Source organism: Leptonychotes weddellii, chromosome 3 (genome assembly GCF_054177405.1).
Source record: "Leptonychotes weddellii isolate Sample4059 chromosome 3, ASM5417740v2, whole genome shotgun sequence".
Lineage (NCBI taxonomy): Eukaryota > Metazoa > Chordata > Mammalia > Carnivora > Phocidae > Leptonychotes > Leptonychotes weddellii.
Genome location: NC_138371.1, coordinates 22663020 through 22688861, shown reverse-complemented (window position 1 = coordinate 22688861; position 25842 = coordinate 22663020). Strand labels below are relative to the sequence as shown.

Below are 25842 nucleotides of genomic sequence, written 5' to 3'. Positions count from 1 at the left end.
AACGCTGCTTATGCTCTCTCTAATAAATAAATAAAATAAAATCTTCAAAATGCATGCATTTTAGACAAATGCAACCAAATTGGACGGCCAAATAACTGGTATTCCTGCATTGGTGAAGAGTTTAAACGATCCTTAAATCCACCCACCATTAATGATAGTATTTTCTTCTACTAATCTCCTATCATACTTCCTCTGTTCCATCCTGATAAAACATTGTTTTATCAATTTAATGTTACCAGACAAATCTCACCAAGTTTAAGGCTACGCCATGATAGTGATCTTTATAATCCCTAGAGTACAAAGACGGCATGGGACTTTGTGCATAGTAGGCACTCCATAAAAGTCTATTAAAAAACAAATGAAGTAAGTATATCCATCCCTCCAGACTAAAAATAAATATTTACTAAAATCTTACTACTCAGTAAGTGGGTATTATGGGAGTTACAAGTAGCTATTAATCAAAAGATACCAACAACCTTGTTGGGGATGCAAAAATAACACACAGGCTTTAGGTGTTATACCTTACTACATGCATTATAAATTTAGTAGAAAATTAGAGAAAATAGAGTAATGTAGGTTGAAATGCACTCTTTTTTAGGCCAACACTACATGGAAAAACTAGAGAATATTGTATTGTGAAGCATCTCTCTGCAAAAGAGTAAAATACTTTTTCATTAATGAGAATATAGTGACATGTTCATTAAGTGAATGAGCCATCCTCATTTTGAAATTTATTTTTCATGTTAAAGGGACTTGGCTCATTACTTTACTCACAAAAGCAAAGTATTTTTCTGGCTTTGTACTCAAACCCCTTTTGTTTGCAACCCTCCAAAAAAGCTTACACATGTTTTCTATGGTTAATTTACCACATGCTTGCTAAAGCAGACAATTTTTAATTTATTGGTCAGATTCACCTATTATTTGTATGCATTATATCAAACATATTCCTAATTAACTAAAACTTCTTTGTGAGGATGCAAGGAAATTACAGTGAATATGGTTGAGATCAAGTGGGCCCTTAGATCTTAATTATAAATTATCAAAAAAAAAAAAAAAAAGAACTGGCTCCCTTGGCTATTTTCTTACCAGGAAACAAATGAAAAAGGGAAATTTATTTCTGACCATAAATCCCAAATGTTTCATTTTCATTTTCCCCAAGTTAACTTTCTCACCTAGCTCAGCAGCATTTCCTGCTATTATTAGCTGCTGGTCCAATATCAGCTGACCAGTATCCATCAAACGCCTTGCTTCCATGAGCTTAGGGACTCCCAAGGAACTCCGTGTATGCAGACTTCTGCTTACAGCTTCTAATTATTTTCTAACAGATAATGGAACATTTAAGTTCTGAGAGTTAGATTAAATTTGTAAGTGGATCAAAACCCTAGATAAAACTGCAGTGGCTACAATCACTGTGGAAAACCGTAAGCTTTTTAGTTTTGAGAGAAAGAGCCCTCACTGATTGCTTATTTTTGTGACAAACCGGTCTCATAATTTTACTGCCTCCAAGAGGTGCTCATTCTTATTTCTAATCACACTGTGCCCATCTATACAACTGCAAGCTATGAGAACTAAAAACATGGCTTTGCAGGAGCTGCAGCAGCATTTAGAAATGTTCAAAACAGGGGCACCTGGGTGGCTCAGTCGTTAAGCGTCTGCCTTCGACTCAGGTCATGGTCCCAGGGTCCTGGGATCAAGCCCCGCATCGGGCTCCCCGCTCAGCAGGAAGCCTGCTTCTCCCTCTCCCACTCCCCCTGCTTGTGTTCCCTCTCTTGCTGTGTCTCTCTGTCAAATAAATAAATAAAATCTTAAAAAAAAAAAAGAAATGTTCAAAACAGTATCTTGATATTTTTATTTTTACTGGGAAAAAATTGAGCTGTTTATGTAGTATGTATAGAACAACTCATTGTTTTAACAGGCTTAAAGAAATAGAGATTTATGGTAATCATCTTATGCAAAGTGGTAATGATGAGATTGAAATATATGTATTTATAGTATAGATACTACTTAATAATTTATTTATATTAATAATATAATTACAAAAGTATTTATAGTATATAATAATATATAATATTAATATATATTCACTCTACTATGTAGATACACATATATGTGTGTGTGTGTGCTATTGAAAATATCACAGCACATTAAGCCTTCATTTCCTGAATCAAATCACTGGTATATGAATAACTGAAATCACCTTATGCCACATAATGTAAACCAGGATTTTATTCAGATGGTCCCTTCCTCTAGCAGAAACAGTATTTTGTATCCTTGAATCTGTAAACAGAGCATTAAGCATTAACCAAACATCCATATCAAGGTTTGATAAGTCTGAAATTATTTGCTAAGTTTTTGGGAATTCTATTTCCCGGTCTATGCTTGCCCTATGGGCAAGAGCTTTCTACCGGAATTTTAGCAACGAGCTTAATATTATAAACAGCTCTTCCTACTGTTGCAAACAAACTGAGTGAGGATTCTTCCTAAGCCATTATAATTAGCCAATACCATTCAGATTGGAGTCAGAAACTGCACATGATCAGTGTTAATTCTCTTCTATTTCTCTGGTGGCACAGCAATACATCCATCCCCTAATGATTTATGAAATTCACCAAACTGTAGAGTTTACAAAGCTGGAAAATACCTACAATATTGAAAACTAATGCCTTTAACAGACTCCTAATTTTCATTCATCAAATTTATATATTGGTACAGTAGACTATGTGCTCTTGAGAAATGTCCTCTCATGCACACAAATCCAAGAAATGCTTTGGAGAAACAGAAGCAGAAAACTTATTAAGTTACATCTTACAGAGAAGACTCATCTTACAGAGAGAAACTTGTTTTGGTTTTAGGTAGTCTCTTTTAGGTGCTTCAAGAGAAAAATTAAGCCTGTGAGAATGTAAAACTTGTCAAGTATGTTGCCTATTTTCAAACATTTTAGTACTCCCTAAGACAATATTCAAAGCTCAAGTTTTAGAATATCTACTAAATTCAGTAACTGATACCAGCAATGATTTATGACTGCAGTCAATTATTTATTTTTTTTTTAATTTTTTTTTTTTTTTAAAGATTTTATTTATTTGAGAGAGAGAGAATGAGAGACAGAGAGCATGAGAGGCAGGAGGGTCAGAGGGAGAAGCAGACTCCCTGCCGAGCAGGGAGCCCGATGCGGGACTCGATCCTGGGACTCCAGGATCATGACCTGGGCCGAAGGCAGTCGCTTAACCAACTGAGCCACCCAGGCGCCCAATTATTTTTATTATTTATTTTTGCCAAAATCTGTGATAAAATCGAACTTCCCCCCTCCCCTTTTTATACAGGATCCCATCCGCATCCTTACTCCTATTGGAATAGATCTAAATAGGCAAGAGACCAGGGTGGGACTCGGGGGAACTCTAATAACAGATTGTTATTAGAGAAGCAAACACTACCCAAAACCACTACATAAAATTTCAGGAACTCAAGATTAAGAAGAAGGTAAAAATGAAACCTAGTCCTACCAGCCCATATATAATGGAAACATTTGCAGAGAAGCATTCAAAAGGTTCCCACTAGGGGAGGTTACTGGCCTCCTACAAGCATCGAAAGTCTACAAAGGGTTTTCCTTCTTTTTTTTTTTTTTAAGATTTTATTTATTTATTTGACATCAAGAGAAAGAGAGAGCGAGCACAAGCAGGGGGAGCAGGAGCGGGAGAAGCAGGCTCCTCGCTGAGCAGGGAGCCTGAGGGGGGCTAGATCCCAGGACCCTGGGATCATGACCAGAGCCGAAGGCAGACACCTAACTGATGGAGCCACCCAGGCACCCTGGGGTTTTCCTTCTTAAAGGGCTTTCAGAGAGTACACTGAGTCCTACTTACAGAGTCAATATGGAAGGTCTATTTTTCAGAGATATATTGTTACTCTGGATTCAAGACAGCTACTAAATTTGAGTTTGTAGAAATAAATCAGAGATGAGCATTATAAATATTTAAGGAAAATGATCCAAGTACAATATGTCAAATAAAGATAAGACATTCTGAGAGCTTCTACAATAATAACTAGCACAAATAATTATGTAATAATCTATCATGATTGATGCACAAAGGAAAATTTCTAAGTGCTGTTAGTAGGTTATAATATGGATTAAGGGGTCAGGAAAGCAATCTTTGAGGAAGTATGCTTAAACTGAGAAAATGAGGATGACTGAGAGTTCATCAGGTGTAATTGGAAGAAGGACACCCCAGGCAAAGGCATTGTCTTACTTGGCTTGTAAGGAGTAGAAAGAAAGTCAATGAAGAGAAGGAAGACTGGAAAAGTAACGAGGAGCTCAGGAAGCAAGGATTTAGTATTTTGCTTGAGTGAAGCCACTGATAGTTTTTATGCAGAGGAGTAACACAATTCAAGACTCATATTAAAAAGTAAGGAGATCAAACTAGAGGCCATTCTCATAATTCAAGCTGAAGAAGTCGGCTTGGATTAAGGTGGCAGTAGTGGAGTATAAAAAGAAGAGGATGCTCTCCAAAGGTGTTTTTGGCATAGAATCAAAGCATTTGCTCTTGAATTGGTAGTGGGTAGTTTGAGGGATTGTGACATTCAAGGACAAATCCCAAATTTCTGATAGGGACAATAGGGTGCATAGATATACAAATTATTTACATGGGTAAGATAGAATGTAGAAGAGATTTAGAAGAGAAGGTGTAAAGGTACATTCTGAATGTGTTAAACTTGAGATGCCCCTGAGATTTCAACTTGGAGATATCAAGGATGGAGATGAGGTCAGATTCATAAAATACACTAGAGATGAAATTTGGTATTCCAGTGAGAAAATTTAGGGAAAATATGCAAATTGAAAAGAGGTCTAGACCATGGCACTGAGAAATTTCAGTATTTCCAGAATTGCTTAATGCCAGCATAATTTTGAGAAGCAAGAAAGCTGAAGATTTTTGAAAGAATGCAATTATAACAGTGAGCCATAAATCCAAGTTGTTTGAAGAGGGATGTGAGGGAAGGGGCAGCTGAGAGGCAGTGAGAAACAGAAGAGTTGATATATGGGTGATACCTAAAAGGGTAAAATGTTCCTCAAGTATGTACAATAGGAAAGGAACCAGAGGGGCAGGAGAATGTGGTTGGAGAATGAGGTGTTTGAAATAGTGATTTCAGATGTGATGCCATTTCTAATCAAGTTCTATACAGTTAACAGGACATACACAAGGCTTAATGGAATAAACTCTAACAGAAATGATTTACTTCAGTTACTGGTAAATTTCTTTTTTCTTATCTTGTCTTTTCTTTTCCTTCCCTTCCTTTTCTTTTCATTTCATTTTTCTTTTCTTTTCTTTTCTTTTTTCTTTTCTTTTCTTTACTTTTTAGGAGCACTTTGAAAGACTAACTTCTGTTTCTAATGGAGTTTATAGAACCTCTTTTTGAAGATATTGTTTGATTTTTAAAGCAAAGTAACTACCCCAAACTTTCCTTATTTTAGCTATAATTTCTCTTAAGGAAAAAAGAATTGTGTATAACTGACTTCTCAAGATCATGGCAGTGGTATAGAATCCTTTGACTTCTAAGTAATGGGCTTTTTTAAAAAAGGAATTTTGTATTTTATTTTTACCTCTGGAATTGATTGATTGTATTCACATATGCAAATGAGCAAAATGTGTAAGACCTAAAGATATCATTGGATTAAATTATATGAATTTTTAAGAATCCATTATTAGTATGTTACAGGATCTAGCTAAGAGTTACTGTTAACTCTATGAAGTCATAGGCATAAAAAATGTTATTTTTATAATGTGAAATTAATGTTATTGAACAAAACATCTTATCAAATAATTTTGTAAGTCTGCTATAATCTGAGAGAAAATATAAACTCTATTAATAAATTCTTTTGTCTCACCCCATTAATATCATATCAGTTAGAGTTGGAACAACTCTTATTAAGACACTGAGTATCATAGGGGCACCTGGGTGGCTCAGTCAGTTAAGCATCTGACTCTTGGTTTCTGCTCAGGTCATGATCTCATGGTCGTGATCTCATGGTCAGGAGATCGAGCCCCACATCTGGCTCTGTACTGAGCTGAACATGGAGCCTGCTTAGGATTCTCTCTCCTCTCCCTCTGCCCCTCTCTGCTCACATGCTGGCTCACTTTCTCTCTCCCTCTCTCTCTCTCAAAAAAAAGTAAATAAATACAATAAAAAAAAAGTCATTGAATATCATAAAGGCAGTACAATGAAGAGCAACATGTAAACACAATTCACATGGACATTTCTTCTGAAAATAGTGAAATAATTGTGTAAGATAAATAAATTTTCCCATTGTATAGGGAGAGGGCAACAAGTTCTTCTTTTACTAAAAATACAATTATTTAAACAGTAAGTCTGGGTGATTTGAAACATATTTCCTTGGAGCACCTTTCTGGGAACTAGGTGGTTGATTTGGCATGGGGAAGCTGACGCTAAAGCCAACAAACTGGAGCACTAAGCTGAAGTATTATTATTCAATCACTGGAATTTAGGGTAATTACGTTTTTTTTAATCTCAAGATTTTTTAAGAAAACAAATAAATTAATAAAACATTTAAATACATACACACTTCCAAGGCATATAGAATAATGTCAAGTGATAGGGAGCTTAAATGTCAGAGAAAAACGACAACAACAAAGCAACAGTAGTAGAAATTCAGACAAACTGGAGTCTGTCTGATTTGACCAGACCACGGTCCCCAATTCCAGGAATCTTGCTCAATAGCCACATTTTTTAAGTATGTGTTCTATACCATTTGATGGATAAAAACAAAACAAAACACAAAAGACAACAAGACAAAATAAAACAAAAACCCTGTGTTCTTCCAATGAAACGGTGCTATTTGAAACAAAAACTAGAAGTGTGTATAAATGTAGATATTTTTCTTAAGTAGGTGGACCTTTAGGGTCATTTTCTTAATGTTGTTCAATGTGATCTTCCTTTATGGGAATTAAGGACATACTGGCCATTCACTAGCTGTGTGTTATTATTGTCATTATGAATCCATTAGACATATTCAGGTGAGCTGAGTTACAGCCTTGTGACCAAATTCTCCTTCTCCTACTTTTAGCTTAGCATTTAATAGAATAAAAATTGTTCCTTATTTATTTTTGCCTATGGTAAAAATTCTAAGAAAATATAAAAGTCATCTCCTGTGCCCCTGGATATCAATAGAACTATTGGGTGTAGTGAGTTTTAAGGTGTTGAATTTTGTCATTTATTAAAGCAACCAGTAACACACAACTACATCTAATAAACTTAGTAGTAGTAACTGAATCTAGAATATTCTACCCCAAGTATAAAGTTGCATGCTGTGGGGTAGGGTGGGGCAAAGAGATCTAATGTTTAATAAGAGTATGCAGTTTCTATTATCTTCAGAAGCTTTATTTTCTTTCTTTAAAATGGTATAAAACATTTGCATATAAACAAATATATACATACTCTAGTTTGCAAAAGAGATAGGTAGCATGATTGCAGTAGATGTTATTTTAGTTTGAAAGTTAAACTTGGAATACTCTACCTTATGGAAGAACCCAAACTAAGAGATATGTCAAATAAGACTTTTATCTTAATAACCTTGGGAATATTAGCAACTTCAACTTAATTCTTAGGTCCAAATTACAAATAAATTTGCACACATCAACATTTTTTTTGCAGTTTGATATGTTATTTAATTACTTATAATGATTTACACACATAGTAGATGAGCTAAAAATGTTGGTATGAAATGTAGGTAATTTTGCATTAAAATTACACCAGCCTGTTTAAAAAACTGAATTTATCGGGCGCCTGGGTGGCTCAGTTGGTTAAGCGACTGCCTCCGGCTCAGGTCATGATCCTGGAGTCCAGGGATCGAGTCCCACATCGGGCTCCCTGCTCGGCAGGGAGTCTGCTTCTCCCTCTGACCCTCCTCCCTCTCATGCTCTCTGTCTCTCATTCTCTCTGTCTCAAATAAATAAATAAAATCTTTAAAAATAAATGAATAAAAAAAATAAAATAAAAATAAAAAACTGAATTTATCATTAATTTTGCCAGTGCATCCAGTCTACCAATCTATCAATCTTCTAGCATCTCTCCACGAGATAAGAGAGGCTCAGTCAAAATATTTTCCTTAATATTTCTTTAACTTTTAAAAAGAACATCTTGTTTGGAGTCTGTTGGTCACCAGATTTATCAACCTTTAGGAAAATAACCCCTTTCATGGCTCAATCAGAGCCTCATCTAAAATTCAGTAGAATCTAAGATTTCAAGCTGCCATCCCCACTCCTGTTTCCATGGGAATAGACTTCAGATCAGGAAAAAAAAAATGGATGGGGTTAGGAGCTTTCAAATAATCATTCAAAATCATGATGAAGCTTTTAGAGCTTCTTTCTTAGGTGATTATTTTGTAGCCTCTTAACCCCTTTTTGCCAGTCTGTTTCCATGGAAATATGACAAAAATGGCTGTCCAAGCCTCCAGCAGAGATTACTAGCATTCTTGTGAATTTCAGCTTTGGCTGCAGTCTAGGCTGGTCAAGAACTTTTTTTTTTTTTTAATCAGTTTTACATATTAGCATACACTGTTTATATTCATTGTTCTTTTCTTCATTATTTTTACTTAGAAAATTCCCTTCACAACTATATACCTATAATCAAGATCAAATTGATTGTGACATCACTGAAAAAAGACTTTAGCTTTACATTTTACTACATGAGCCAGGACATGTAGCTGCAGAGAGTGTCAGAACTTTTAGACACCTACAGAAGGAAACACCATTTAGTTACTGGATTCAGTATCTGTCAGGTGTTGGTAGATAAGTAAGGGTGGTATTCAAAATATTTAGCAACTGGTAAGGTGCAGCACCAACTGATCAGAGCAGCTGGTTTGTACCAGTCAAGTATCAGCCCTATTATCTAATAACCAATACGTTGCTGAACTAAAAGCAGCCCGATATAAGAGAGTAAGCATTTTACACAAATAAATTATCCAACATCAATTTACAAAAGAGCTTACGAGAGAAACTGGGTAGAAATATATAGCAATCCATATTTAAAGGGCATATGCTTGCATCATCTTTCATATGAAGGTCATTTAAAAATCAAAATCATTCTTATTATTGAAGACATTATATTAAATGAGAAAGAATATATATATGGGTTTTGTAAGAACCCCCGGCAAGATACCTTGTGTTGAATGTGAAAAAAAATAACAGCATACTACATAGATATTTTATCTGTCCTACCTTCTGAAATTTGCTGAACAGCTCAATCTACAATTTTTGCTAGGGGAAATCTTAAAAGTTCTGATTGACCTTATAAAGAATTTTTATTCTTCAGAACTCTCTTATTTTTCTATAGTTGGAACTTACTACCCATAAGGTTTGTCTTCTGAATTTGAACTGGAAAAAAAGTAAATTTCAATTGGTAATTATCTGACTTAGGTAGGTTCCTAATTTAAATTTAACACTAACTTACTATAGAAACTAATCTTGATTGATGTTTTCTGGTAACATCAGAAATTTTCTATTCTAACATAGAATACAGTACAATTTCTATTCTAAAAGCAGTCTATTAATAATGGATAAAAATGAGATTGCCTGGTGTCTATCTATACTTACATCCATGAACTCCACATTGGCTTTGGGACCAGTTGTTTCATTAAGAATCTTAATAGCCACAGGAATCTTTACTGTTTCTCCTTCAGGTACCCAAATACCCTTTGGGGGAAAAAAATCACATTAAATCTATATAAAGATATACAAATTTATACCAGAAACAAAATTTGATTTAACCACTCAATCTATTAATTTCTTAAAAAATAATTTAGATGTTCTATATTCTTTTGTTCAATCAACAAACATTTATCTAATACCTGTTGTATGTTACAGTTACATAGCAACTTTGTTGTCTGCTTTCATTATCTGAAGATGAATCATATATTTATTCTGCTGTTAAGGTGTTTATTATTATATTATAAAGCATTGCTATTATAAAAGTCAATTAGTATGTGTGAAAAAGGCTTTTAAGGGTGACAAAAATGAAATAAGATACAATAATGTTAGATTTGGACGATATATCAGCTTCTTAAAGAGACTTGGGGAACACTGTTCAAATTTTTGATCTTCAGTTGTCTCATTTGTAATTTAGAAGATTGGGTTCAGTAATGTTGGAGGTTCTTTTCAGCTTTAATATTATCTAATTATTCTGCAACTAAAACAAATAAAAAGACATATTCTCATGTTCCTGAAGTTTGGATTGATTTAAGAATTAGTTTACTAAGGCGATTATTTAAGAATTAGTTTTCGAAGGCAAGTACTAGGGAGTACTGAGCACATATTAATTTGTTTTTATTATCAAATGTTGTGTATGTGTGTTTCAAGGATTTTTATTATCTCTGAATATAAAATATCTATACTGGTCATTGCCAGTTCTCTTTTTCTACAAAAATATAATTATAATATCTGAACAATCAACACACTGGGAAAGTATAAAGTAGATAGAGCTTGAGTCAAGTACAACATTAAGGTAAATGACAGCATTCCTGAGTAAACAATTCAACCATTTGATTTAGGATAATAATTTTGATAAGACATAGGGGGATGCATCAATTATATAAGAATTTTTTTAAAGCATATCGTCCCAAATGAATACAGAAGCAAGAAAATCTCAAATTTTAATTTATTAGCCCTGACATCGAAAAAAGTCTTCTTAGTCCAGTTTTAACATTAAAATGAAAGGGGGAAAAAATTCTTATTCCTAAAGAGAATATCTCTAGTTTTTCTTAATATCAGTTGGTTGTAGTCATAAAGTAAAAAAAAAAAAAAGTTTTTCACTTTGTACTTCTATGCTAAAACATATATATTTGTGTTATTTAAAGTTACCATAATATAAGAGGAGACCTAAACACAAGAATTATTAAAAAGTCAGAAAAATACAGAAAAAAAAGGCTTTAACCATTAGGAGGTGAACTTAAGAGTTATGTTCTTCTTAAAGTGAATAGGGAAATCTATGTGTCAAATACAAAAAAATAAGCCAAGTTCCTTGTGGTATAATTTTTTTTTAATTATTAATGTAGAAATGGGGGGGAGGGGAAGCCCAAGATCCATAGGCTACATTTTCTTAGTGATGGTATCTAGGGTAGAGAAAGGCTTACCATTATTCAATAAAGCAACCACATGGGGGTTACTTTATAGAATATGAATGTTAAAATATTCCTAAAGTATACTTTTGGAATTGGGTATAAATTCAGTGTGAATTAATTCGTACTGCTTTTTAAATAAGTATAGTCATTATTTTCTAGGCCTGACCAGACAAAAATTCAACTACACTAATACCCATGGTATTGGTTCAAATCTTTCATGCTTAAACACAGCATATTTCCAACCAGGAGAAAAATCAACCAAATAATTAGCTAAGCTAATTTGCATTTTTGTGGTCAAGGATACTTCTTTATAGATTAAGACAATATGCCTTGGTAAGAACTAACATATTAATTAAAACTTAGGATCAACCATAACACACTGTAAGTATAAAATTCAAACATACTTACGGAACTTTCAATACACGTAATTTCAGTAAAGGTACAATGCTCTTGGACATAGGCAAATAGTTGTTCATAATAAAAACATTTATGAAGCTTTATAATTAAATGTCCAAATGGTATCCATGATTTAAAATAAAATTCACTTTCCAGACAATACCATCCTTAAAATAAAAGTCTGATTATATGCTAGGAACAATCCAAAATTGAGTTATCTTTGAAATGAAAGTCCATTATTTCTAGCGTAATATAAATAGAAAAACAGGATAAGTTGTATTTCTTCAAACATACAAAGAATTTGAAGACCACAAAGCACCAAGTCAGCCTAGAATAGTTTCTATTCAAATTAGGTGCTCAATTAATAATTTTGGGTTTAACTGAACAAAATACGCATACTAAGAGATTAAGAAATTTCTGTATTTTGGCCTTAGAATAAGATAATTTTATTTTAAAGAGATTAAATCATTTTTGGAACACTCAGGAGGGAAAATTAAGGTTTATATTCTAATTGTTAATATTTTTTGTTAAATAAATATTTGTTTTAAGTAGGAAAAAAATGAACATTTTAAAGTGCAAAATTTCTAAGATCCAGTCTATTTTAACAGAAATGTTTGTAAAAACTGCAGGCTTGCATATAGCTTTAAGAAATATATAAAACTGTCAAAGTAAAATTTGGGGAACTGTCACAATGGATATTACAAGAAGGGTTTAGCACTAACCCAGCAGAGTTTCTTATAGTTGTTACTTACATTAAAAATAAATCTCACCACAATCAACCTTAGGCCTGGCCTTTGAATCGGTTTTATAATTAAGCTAAATAAGTAAACATGCAGATGACATTATCTGAACTTTGCCTTTCCAAAAATCTCTCTCTTATTGGAAACCCATGATTTCACCCTTCGTTCTATCTAACCTGAATTTCACAAATAAAGTCACTTTTTTAGTTTGCATATAATGGTGAGGACATCAAAACTGAAAATATTCTGCTAAATTATATCCGTTAACAGGTAGGCAAAAAAGTGGTTTAGGAACTAATCCTATCCTGTTAACAAATCAGCACATTTGTGTAGATCCTAAGGAGATAGGCAGTGCCATCCCGATGGGGAGACGTGGGAATAAAAGGGCATAAGAAAAGAAGAGCAAGGATTATGGCATATGGCTCAGGCCTGTCTGGGATTCCATGGAGCACTGTGTAGGGGGAAGGAAAATGGGCTAGCACAGTGTATTTTAGATAAGGACAAAATTTGCCAACAGGGAGATGCTATCAAAAGCAGATCAGAAGGGCATGGAAAGTGAATACTGTGGCTTTTTGTGACAGTTTCCTGCTTTCCAATGCCAGTTTCCATCCCAGCTTGCTCAATAAAAATGAATGATTTCATTTGTGTAGCAACTTCTCAATACGATACAGGTTCTCCTCTCTGAATATTAAAAGGAAATTAGGTTAGCTAGAGCAATAACTCTGGCTATTATTTAAGACAAGTCTGAAACAAAAAACAACTGGTGGCGTGGGTTATTTTTTTACTTACCTTATAAACTGTTCCAAAAGCACCTGAGCCAAGTACTTTCACTCTTTTGAGCTCAGTTTCTTTCAAAATACGAAGTTGAGCTTGATTGGGTGCCGTACCACTGGGAGTTAAGGGTTCTACCAACTACAAAACAAAAAGAATTCAGGTTCTATAACCTTCAATTCCAGTCAGTGCCTCTCCCTCTTCCTCTGCCTGCTTCTCTTTCTCAGACATACAGAAAAACACACAAGCACACCTTCCTTGACAAACAGTATTTTTGTTGTATGGATCACTCACTATTCCCTCAGAGTCTAGCCTCTCTCTTCTCATGCTTTTTGCCTGGGTGAACACAAGTATAAAAGTGTGTCTACCTTGAGGCATACTAAGCTAGGAGATTTGCCCTCACCACCCCTCCTCATCCCCGCCCCCCCAAGTTTAAAGAAATTTAGGCTAATAGGGGCTCTCAATCCTACTTTTTGAAGCCCTTCCAGTTTTGATATCTCCAGCTAAGACTCAGATCTCAATTAAATCCATGTACTCTATCAAAATTTTCTTTCTCATTTTAGGAGACTCGATACATAGAAAAATAAAATCTAACTAGGAAGCCAGGACAAATGCGTCAGAAGAGAAGAAAGTAAGTTAACACAATACCAATACCCCAGGACAGTGCTTCTAAAACTTCATGTACATTTGAATTACCTGAGGTTCTTGTTAAAATGCAGATTCTAGTTCAATAAGTCTAAGGCTGGGGCTGAAATTTGCATTTTTGCAGAACTCGAGGTGATATCTATGTATGATGATGGTCCTTGAACACATTTTAAGTAGCAAGGCCCTAGAATACTTTACAGATCAAATATTCTAAAATTCTATGAAATGATTCTAGATCCCAAGTGAATGCTACGGCATGCAAAGGGATAAAATAGCCATCAGTGAGGAAGTTTCACTAGTTTTGGCTTCCTGGAGGAGGCACACTTTAGAATTGGTCTTGAGGGGCACCTGGGTGGCTCAGTCTGTTGAACCTCCAACTCTTAGTTTCGGCTCAGGTCATGATCTCAGGGTCCTGAGATGGAGCCTGGCTCTGGGCTCTGCGCTCCGTGTGGTCGGTTTGGGATTCTCTCTCTCCCTCTCCTTCTCCCCTGCTTGTGCTCTCTCTCTCTAAAATACATACATACATACATACAATCTTTAAAAAAATAAATAAAATTGGTCTTGAGATAATAAAAATGGATTGACATGGAGGAGGATATTACCATTGTGAAGAACAGTTTGGACACAGCATTAGGAAGGAGGAAGAAGACATAAAGCAGAATACAATAGGGGGTAGGACAGGTCTAAAGGATGAGATTTGGGTGGGAAATATGAGATCATAAAGTGGGCTGGGTGTGGCCAAAAGGGATAAATTCAGGTAATTTTAGATGTTCAGTTTATTTGCCATTTAGCCAGAGAGGATGAATAAGCAGAGAAAAGGTATGTGAATGTGTACCAATTTCTTGCCTATGTGAGAAGAAAACAAAACAAAATGAACGGTAAATATGAGAGAGACTCTGAGTACTAAAAGTCTATATCTTATGTTAAAATTTTAGGTTTTTTAATGCTTGGGTAAAAAAGCAAGTAAGAGAAATAGAAGTTTCTTTTTTTAAAGTTAAATAAAGAACTAAACTTTAAACTCAGACAAAAAGCTTGTTCTCTCTCAGCATAAGGAAATAATTAAAGGCAACTCCTACTGAAATGGTCTTGAAAACCATCACAGTATTTCACAGTGTCTGTTTACAATGCTAAGTGCACTGTGACCCTGTGACTTGTTTATTATTACGCTTCTGTGAACATCATGGTCTACTTAAGTAGCTGAACAGAATCTTGATTATAAGTAAGTGTAGCGATAGTAAGCAAGAATTTGGAGAAGATGATAAAATTATCAATAAATTTGGGCTCTGTCTAAAAGTTTGACAACAAATATGCTTCTATTTCATTTTCAAATTTATATTTTTAAAAATGCATATTAAGTCACATAAAATAAATCTCAGAAAGAATTACAAAATTCTCTGTAAAATGGGAAAAAGAATCTCCATCAGAGCATCTCCTTTATTTGAATCCAACTCTGCGGTGCAGAATTTGTTTAGTAGATTTTGATACACACACTGTATGTATATAATCAGGAACTTTAATGAATTATTATTTTTTTAAAGGCAAAGCCTTCTTTTTTCCTAAGATTTCTTTTTCTTTTTTTTTAAGATTTTATTTATTTATTTGACAGAGAGAGAGAGAGAGACAGCAAGAGAGGAAATACAAGCGGGGGGTGGGGTGGGAGTGGGAGAAGCAAGCTCCCCGCGGAGCAGGAAGCCCAATGTCGGGCTCGATCCCAGGACCCTGGGATCATGACCTGAGCCGAAGGCAGACACTTAACGACTGAGCCACCCAGGTGCCCCCTAATGAATTATTTTTTAAATCACATAACAAATTATATAAAAATCATATGCAAAATTGGAGACTAGATTTCAGCATTTGGGGCTATGTACTTTTAAAATATACGCTTTGGCATATAATATGCCATAATTCCATATTTTGAAAACCTCACAGTTCTACCTGAAATGTTTAGTCTCCTGCAATTTTCTTAGATATCACTTCAAAATTTATACAAACACATTTTTCCAGGAATTTGAGAATGATACCTCTGAAAGAAGCATTGTTTCATTTTGCGAGCCAGTATGGCAGAAAGAGTGTCAAGTTTAAAATTGTAGGTTTGTACACTGGTACTGCCACTGATAGGCTGAGAAAGCAAATTACCCCTCCTACCCCCTTATTTCACACCTGTGAAATAGGTACAGCAGTAATTACCATAGAAGATTGTCAAGGGACGAAATGGGAGGTAGCATAGCTGGAAAACTTTGGAACATTGCCTGCCATATTGTAGGCACTGAATCTGTCACTCTTCAAGGGATATGATCACGTCCCATTAACATTTTCTAATCACAGGATCTATCAAAGCATCAAGCTTACAGTGCATCTCGTAAGAGTATGTTGGAAAAAAAAAACATTTTCTACTTTTGTGCATGCAACAGAAGACAGACAATCTGGAGCAATATGATTCTGGAAAAGCGTATTAACTCTACGTACATTCCAACAATATATCATGCTTTAACAAGTTTTTCACATCTGAGACAAATTTCTAGCTTTAGTATTTAAGGATTTGAGTTGATCCTCTTAAGAATTCCTCTTCTGTTTAGATGATAGAAAATCACAGTTATTTACTTTTACTGAGAGAAAGATGGAAATTTTACAATTATCTAATTTAGTGGTAAGCAATAACTTTTTATAAAAAATAGAGTCTGCTTCTAAAACCAATCAATATGTGTTTATTTAGTAATGAAATGTCAATTTGAAGGACATTTCTAGAAAGCACTGTATTAAAAAAGAAAACAAACAAAATGAATATTTTTATAGCAATGGGACTTTCCTGCATGTGGTTAAGGGACAGATTCCTTTCCTATTTATTCAATCACCTAAATGTCCACTGCTGTTCCAAGCCTTCATTTCCTCTCCAATTCTAATTTACTTCACTTAGAATTTTCTCCACGACTGCCCCAAGCTGGCCATGAGGGAGAATTCTGCCTCCAGCATCCTTGCTAAACTGAAAATATGCACAGCACATGTGTTGTGTCCAAACTTGTATTCACATGTGCAAGGTTGAAAATGATCAAGTTGATCTTTTGTAAACATCCAGCTCAAGTAAAAACTACTACTATTTTTTCTCACATATATAACTGACTGCCTATCTTATGCTTGAACATCTCTATCGATAAGACAACCCATTCTAATTTTAGACAACTCCAATTCTTAGACATTCTTTCCTGCATGGAATTAAAATAGCTTCCCGAACATTTCACATGATTCTTCTATCTAGTTTCAACTTTTGGAGGAAGAGAGCTAAAATTTAATTCATTATCAGTTTGCAAAATTTATGAATGAATATTCTCATTCCTGTCTGTGTTAAGAGGAAAAGTCAAACTGTCACACTGACAATGAGCAAAAAAAAAAAAAAAACAAACACAGATCTAGAGAAGGCTAAGTCTCAGTACAGAATTGCTTTGAGCTGTTCAAAGAGCCATGGATGTGTGTATCAGGAGAAAGAAGGTAAGGTGCAAGTTGAGAAGGATCTGGCAATGCATAGTTTTCTGTAATTGTTTTTCCTCTGTAACCTATACAGTAAAAACTATCACCTTGCATGTTAGAGAACTCAGTGTGGCAATATAAGAGAAATTGTAATAATTTGTGGGTAATTTACATATTCACAATAACTAACATGCATAACATTAAATGCTTCCCATAAATTGTGTGGTAAGGTGTGTGTGATTACAATAGGAAGGTTTATCCTGTAAGCTCAGCTTTTCACTGTTGGTATAATGAGATCAGTGGCTACCAATTTAATGACTCTAATTAAAGCATAAATTGCTTGCCTATCTGGCTTTATTTTGAATCAGAAAAATTCTCTCTTTCTAACATTTTTCTAGTTCTGCTGTTGAGATATTCTCTCCCCAGATGTTTTCTAGTTCTGCTACTGTAATATCCTAGAACTCTAGTGGGATTCCTCCTCCAAAAGAAACAGGTACGTCTTTTCAAAAAGATCTGTCATTCAATCAGATAATCTCCTTGACCTCTGCCATTTGTCCTCTTTAAAGCCATGAAACTGCCTTGACTACTTTTACTATATACTCTGATTTTCCATCAATTCTATAACATACTATGAACTGTAAACTCTCAGCAGGAAATTGAACAGAGTTCACTTGGATTAAAAAACCGAGTATCATCTAAACCTTCTAAACCTAATGAAAGTCCCTAAGCACATGGAGAACAAATAAACACCACACCTCTGTTTCCAGAAATCTTCTTAAGGCTCTTTTCTTTTTGATGCTCTTCCTTCTAACATAAACTGCAAATGTTAGACCCATGATGACCAGGATGAAGAGCCCGCCGATGACTCCCGCTGCAATTAGGGGAGTTCTGCCCACCAGAATGAAAAAGAAGAAGAAAAAAAAAAAGTAAGAAGAGAGACAAGACAGAGGGAGAAAAAGAGCAGTTGTGCAATAAATACATTATCCACATATCACAGGTCTAGTCAGTTAGAAGAAATACAAATAAAAAATGCATTAAAGCCATCACAAAATTTTGGGGGGAATAAAAACTATTCCCGCTTTTTGTTTTGCTTTGTTTTTTAAATAAACCATGCACATACAACTAATCTTTGGAGATGAGTGGCCACAGCATGCCATTCAACAACAACAACGACAACAACAACAAAATAATACTTGGTAACAGAATGAAGAACACCTGCCTAAATGTTGATATACAAGCATTTAAAATTATTTTCATTTTACTTTTTCTCTAAATAGATGGAAATATATTTTAATAACATTGTTGTGGTATATAATATTATTTTCAACATTTTCTCTAAAGTAGGCTTTCTCAACAGTGGCACTATTGACATTTTGGGCTGGATACTTGTTTGCTGTGGGGGACTGCCTTAAGCATTTTGGAGTGTTTATCAACATCCTTAGCCTCCATCCACTAGATGAAAGTAGCACCCCATCCACTAGTCACGGCAGTTTCTCTAGATACTGTCAAATGTCTGCCAAAGTCACCCCCCAGCCCCACTCCCCTGCTTTGAGAACTACTGCTTTAAAGCGAAAATGCATGGTCTGGAGATATATGAACCTCACACCTCTGGAGCATTAGGGTACCAGTAAGAGAGATGTATTGATAAAAGTGCTGTTTCAAACGCTGGCTAGGTAACTCTGCTGGGATAAAGGGCGGGAAAAAGGTAAAGAATTGGGTCAGACAGGTTTTCAGAGTTATAATGACAGGAGTAATCATGCTTATCAAAAGTGTGCCGAAGCATCATATACCCATAAAAGAGGTCTACACATTAAGTACTACATTAAAAGGGGGTTAGAAGAGATTCACTAGAGATTTGTATTCTTAAAGTGTTTCTCTAATACATTGTTAGCTAAGATATAATTTTGAAACTAATCACTTATTGTTTTCAAAGATAAATTTTTTCCTTGCCTGAAAATAATATTTATAGTCTTAACTTCTTGTTCGAGAGTAGAATAGTATCTATGAGCTTTCTGTGGTCAGAGCCCTGACGTATATTAATTTCATATGTCACAGTAAATAGCCCACAGTAAAACACATAGGTGTTACCTAACACATATTTGACCATGAAGCCATCACAGATATGAAAACTAAAAAAGAACTTCCTGAATGTCCATGCTTTCCATAGTAAAGTATTTTATACCTTATATTCCTATTTGCAGAAGAATCTACCCTGTACAGCTACATTCTTTTAGAAAAAAAAAACTACTTGCTCTTGCAAAATAAACTATTGCTCAAAGACACATCAGGAATAATGATAGTGGATGATCCTAAATAAAATGTTTAAATTTTAAAGAGCTCTTGAAAAAAATCTGTGTCACTTCGATAAATGAAGCTATGTCTTTTAAAGATTATGAGTGTTATATTGCCATATAAAACTACAGAAAAACCTTAAGAAGTATTTCATCCTAAAGGTTGTTTCCTGACAGCCGAAAGTAGTATAGCATACTGGAATGTTGCTATAATTCAACCAGATTTCCCTAAATGGAACTTTATAAAGATATAAAAATCTATGCTGAGAAAATTAAACTGTAGTATGGACACAAACTCATCATTGTGATGTGTTTTGGCGTGTGTAAGATCATATTTTTGAGCATGGCAGTTAAATATGTATTTCAAAAAATATTTTAAGTTTTCTGTTCAAGGCATAATTTCCAGTTCAAGTGCCTAACATATCCCTGGAAAAGCCATTACTATACAAAGGGTTGTATTTTTTTTCTTCAACCCGATATTTTTATTGCAAAGGATTTATGTATTTCTGAGAATAGTGCCCAACATTTTATTAATTGTACATTTGAACTAAACTCTATACTTCCCCTGCTTATCTATTTTGCAAAAGCATAAGTGGCATGAATTTATGAAAATATATGTCAATGTCGCTGTAAATTAACAGAAAATGCTCTATTTTGTTTTTGTTTGTTTTCTATTTTAAGAAGAATGATTCCTAATAGAACAAAATAAGACTTCTGCCTCCATTCTTTCCATTTAATTTGGGTGGCTATCAATTGTCATGTCATTACTACTTAGTTAGGTTGCAGCAATGCACATAAAACACTCAAAAACTCAATAGACAGTAATTTCTATGTTTTTCTAGTTAGCATTTACATTCAATACTTTCCCATAGCAGTTCCTTGGTTGATTTGCATTCTTTACCGTTTTTATTTTCTTACCCCTCTGCAGGAGTGGTAGAGGTACAAACAACCCGAGGAGGTAAAGAACTAGAGTTTCTACACCTTAAAATCGTACACAAATGTTTTGTTTTACATTTTAAGTGGTCAAATTCTTCATATTTCAGTAGAATTTATTCTTGAAAAATAAATCATAAACCATAAGTAAGCAACCAGTTAATTGAGAAGGGGGAATATTCCATAAGACAACTTGTATGTTCCCTTTAATAAATGAATATGAAAAATAAGGTACTGGCTTTGATTAAGAAGACTTACTAGTCATAACAACAAGAGGTGAAATGCAATCCTGGACTGGACCTTAATTTGCACAACCATTTGTATAGACATTTTTTAGGTAATTTGAGTAGTTTGATTATGGATTAAGTAGTGGGTGAGATAAAAATGTACTGCCATGGAAAGATGCAGGCTAGAAATTTAAAAGATTGGGTTAGAAACAGTAGAATCTCAATGAGAGAAAATCCATACACACACATGTATGTGCATAAGAAGATCTAGAATATACAGTAAGACACTAAACAGTACTTGTCTTTGGATAGTATGACCATAGTGCTCTTATTTTTGTATTTTTACCATTTAATGGGCATTTTCTCATTTTATTTTATTTATTTATTTATTTTAAAGATTTTATTTATTTATTTGAGACAGAGAGAATGAGAGAGAGAGAGAGCACATGAGAGGGGGGAAGGTCAGAGGGAGAAGCAGGCTCCTCGCCGAGCAGGGAGCCTGATGCGGGACTCGATCCAGGGACTCCAGGATCACGACCTGAGCCGAAGGCAGTCGCTTAACCAACTGAGCCAGCCAGGCACCCCATTTTCTCATTTTATACCATGTATATATATTTCCTTTGAAATAAATTTTGTTAAATTTAAGAAAAACAGAAAAATAAATCATTGTCTATAAGTTTAGTTTATAATAATGGCCTTGTTTTCTTTTTTTCCTTGACTGTTTACTTTCATATTTTCAATTAATTCATTTTGCTATCCCCTATCCATTTTTACAATGTAAGTACTTTTGTAGATATTTTCTATTAATTACAGTTTAATGTGTCTGAGACATTTACCAGTCACTATGTTGTGTACAATTAACACTTTGCTTCATAAAACCAACCTAATACGAAAAGTTAACACTACTTACACATTTCCTACTCTCCAAAATTTTGATGATCTCTAGATATTAGTAGGTGTAGGATAGAAGCCCATTTTTTCTTGAGAGTTAATGCTTCAACTCTTATGAGGACCATTTGGATAAAGAGGATATAGGTACTTAAGTTGCTTTTTAAAATTGTTGTATATCCTCACTAGGATATACAGCTGGCTATCGGGATTTAGGATATTAGGATATAATGCTGGCTATTGACAACTAAGCTATATTGCTGAAAGAAAGTGTTTCTCTTTACATGTGAGTCAGAGTAACCTCTTAAAAGGCTGAGATATGACACTGTTAACAAGATCATAAGGGTCAAATGCCAAGGGACCTAGAATACTTTGTCATCCCTTATCTGTTACAGGAGTATTGTTTGTTGTCATTTGCCTATATATTAAAAAGGGATGGGACCCCTAAAATATAAAAGATAGGGCACTTCAAGTGCCAATTCCAAGCTTAGATTAGAAAGATGTAATCAACTGATAATTTACCTTATTCTGTGATTTGGAGATACTATAATGAAACATATTCTCCTACTATTCATAGAGACTAATATAATAAAGATTCTGAATCACAAATGAACTTGGCTCATTTATTTAAAAACATATAATTTAGTTCTCATAATTTCATTTAGAAGTTCAGAGACAACAGAATGTATTATATTCTATTGCCTTGAATGCAATGATCTGTCTTAAACAGTTATCTGTAAAAGAGTAGTGTCTCCCAAAACTATATCACTCATATAATAAGATATATTCTTAACATTTATTGCTATATTTGAACCATGCTATTCCTCACTGGAGAATATAAAATGTGAGAGAATACATGAAACCTGATTTTATAAACATCCAAATATTTTCCTTCACTGATCTGTTTCTTTCCAGATCAGGTCAGAAAAAAAAAAAAATGTAGTAAAGTCAATATAATTTATGATTACAACTCAATGGCTCTAAAACTATCTAATATACCATTTTCCATTTAATGTCAAGGGCAGACTATCCTCTTAAAAATATACAGTGGTATTTTCTTTAAAATTGTAAACTTAGTAAAACTGGTATTTTGTCTAATATAGTCATTGCAAAAGAATGCTAGATCTGTAAGATTCTTTTATAGGTATATCACCAAATAAAAGGACTTTAATTTTATAATATAGGTATATTTTTCTTTTTTTATTGAATACAGAATAATTTTCAATACAGATAAGAGAAACAACCTTAAGTCCTATAAAACACCAATGGCATAATTTGCAACCGACAGTATGACTTTAAAAGAGTGAGATCCATTTTTGGAAACTTCTAAATTAAATTAAATATGTGGAGATGGGTCTCAGAATTCACAGGATCAGACTTAGAGTGGATTCACTGTTTATTTATGGGTACTAAAGGTTAAACAGAATTTTGAAAAATTTGAACAGGAAGTAAAACAAACAAAAACAACAGGCTAGTCAGATAATTTTACCAGGGCATTTTTGTATAATAAACTTGAAGTAAAATGGTGAAATAGTACCTCTAACATTATTATTTTTTGTTTACCTTTCAAATCTGCATGACTTTTCCTTAGAGCGGCCTATTGTGCTGGAAAGAGGCTTTAGAGTCAGACCAATCTGAATTTTAATTATATGTCTGTCTCTAACTATTTGTGAGTGTAGTTCTTCTAGCAAATAACTCAGCTTAAATACATATAAATACATTCTTCACTTAAGGTAATAAAACATAAACACAGCAGGGAACTATTCTTTTTTACATTTCTGAGCTCTGATGACTTTGCTTCTAGCTCCTACCAAATAAACAAATACCTTTAAGCATTTGTGAATTATATGCTTCACTTTGGCCAGGACAATCTATATTTGTGCCAGTGTAAATATCAATAGTAACCCACAGACTCTCAAAAGTGGCCTGTGTGAGCAATACAATCAAATGTTTACCTTAACTTTAGCCCAATTTAGAGAAACTAGGATACCTCAAGCTAACAAGTCCTTACATATAACAGCGACGTCAGTTATATATAACACACATCTAAATGTGTGTGCGTGTGCACATTATGCATGTATATACTTACACACATTCATACAAGAGGACATTAGTATGAACAGGTTTTACTTGCTAGGAAAGTAAATTAGTCACTACATGTAATAATCATGTATGTAACTTAAATGGATGTTTCATAAATTAGGGTCAGATGTTATGATTCTCTGTGATCTTATATTTTCTTTAAAAAATACACTTAGATAACATTGGCTATCATCTTGTACCCTGTCTTTCTTCTGAAAATCTTACAAGGGAGATCAGACAAAAGTGTGAATCTGCCATGAACCAGAGGTTGAATCTATCATTAGCAATGCACTCCATGTTTCCTAATTTGCTCTTGCTTTAGGAAAAATATAGTTGATCAGAAATATGTTGACTCCTCAATTAAAAAAAAAGTTGACTCATTATTGAAAGAAAATTCTTAGAATCATCTGCCAACTAAGATCAGGAACACAATTTGGAAACAACATTTTCAATAGTTTTAGTTGTTAGGTAAGCAGTTTAAACATAGCAAAAGTTCTGCTCAAATAAAGGGAACATGCAACCTGACTGCCCTCAGGTATGGGGCACCTGGCTGGCTCAGTCAGAGAGGTACAACTCTTGATCTGGGGGGTTGTAGGTTTGAGCCCCACATTGGATGCAAAGATTACTTAAAACTTAAAAAAAATAAGAATAAAGACTGCCATCAGCTATTCATGAGTTTTATAGTGCATACAGTATCACTAACAATTCCCTTCATTTTCAATGGGAAATAATCTAAGACAAATGAAAATATTAAAAACATTTTATTCTGATATAGAAAACATTCCCTTTTATAGAGGTAAATCAGAGACTTACTTGGTCCTATATACTACCCTTAAATTAAAAAAAAAATAGTTTGTCTCCCTCTCTGAACACTACATCAAAAACTAATGATGTACTATATGTTGGCTAACTGAACATAATAAAATAAATAAATAAATAAACTATAAACTTTTTATTCTAATAATAGCTGCATATTTTTAATTAAAACTTATTTTTACATACACTGTATATTTTCACTATAACTATACAATGTAAATCTTAATAACTCCCATATAAAACATAAAGAAACAGACTCTGAGAAAAGTTAAGACACCTAGATAAGGTCAAACATAATAGTAATGCTAACTTTTTACATCTTGGGATCTCAAGTCCATTAATTTTTCAGCTATATTATGTTGTCTCTCTTTCCAAATCTGACTCATTAGAATTGTTTTTTAAGGCAGATTGACAATTCATCATATTTTTCTTCAATATCTTTTTGAAAGTAGAGAATAGAAAATGCACATAAATTTATTTAGGGGTTCTAATATGCTCTTTGATTTTATATTTAGTCATATCTTACTATTGTAATTCTCACTGGACGATCATTTTACCTGCCTTGCTATGTTCATTGTGGTTTCACTTTATTAAATCCTTTATGTCTTTATTGAAATTTATAAGTGACCTTATTCTTTATTTAGCTTCATTTTATTTTCTCAATGAGAAAACAGTTAAGAGGATTTTTTGGCTTATAAAAAAACCTGGATTTCCTTTACAAAAGGCAAAGACAAGCAATATCTATCATTCTAGTTACAGTGCCTACTGCACTGATAGTCTGTTCAGTCTTTTCCAAAGAGGTTCAGATTTGAAACAAGAGACCTCAAAACACTAGGAAACATTGAAATTCCCCAGAAGACATTTTAAGTGTTACTGCCTAGGGCAAGGAGAACCACATTAATGTTGGTTTTTTTGTTTGTTGTTTTTTTTTTTTTTCCCCCTACTACAAACTGTGCTGATGGTGACCCGGCATTCCACCTGCTCTATAAATATGACACATCTTTTCTTTTCGAACAAATAGAAGTGATCTGGGTCAGACTCTCTGAGGTAGACAGCAGTTGACAGTTACAGTGTTTACTTGATGAGACCTAGGGTATTACAGTATGTCTTTACCCTTTGATTAGGATTCTGGATTCCTCTATTACATCTTAAATGTAACCAGAAATGTAAGTGCTGAAACAAATGAATCACAACATATTCTCCCTCTTCCTAAGCAAATTTGGCTTGTCTTCATGTGATAATTTTTCCCCAATATTTTTTAAATATGTGATTGTTACAGACTATTCAATAAAACAGTGTTAAGAGTATTTCAGTAGAGATTTTTACCACTAAAGCAATGTCCACAATAGCCAAACTGTGGAAAGAGCCAAGATGTCCATCGACAGATGAATGGATAAAGAAGAGGTGGTATATATATACAATGGAATATTATGCAGCCATCAAAAGGAATGAGATCTTGCCATTTGCAA

General features: G+C 34.0%; 1 protein-coding gene across 2 annotated transcripts in view; it reads right to left on the bottom strand.

Moving 5' to 3' along the window:
* The window catches only part of ERBB4 (erb-b2 receptor tyrosine kinase 4), a 1058588-nt gene that overhangs the window by 180313 nt on the left and 852433 nt on the right, over nucleotides 1-25842 (bottom strand). For both annotated transcript variants that reach the window (XM_081813693.1, XM_081813692.1), the window contains exons 17-19: nucleotides 17892-18024; nucleotides 13048-13170; nucleotides 9600-9698 (exon numbers count right to left, since the gene is read on the bottom strand). In XM_081813693.1, coding sequence (XP_081669819.1) covers nucleotides 9600-9698; nucleotides 13048-13170; nucleotides 17892-18024 — 355 coding nt within the window. The remainder of the gene's footprint in view (nucleotides 1-9599; nucleotides 9699-13047; nucleotides 13171-17891; nucleotides 18025-25842) is intronic.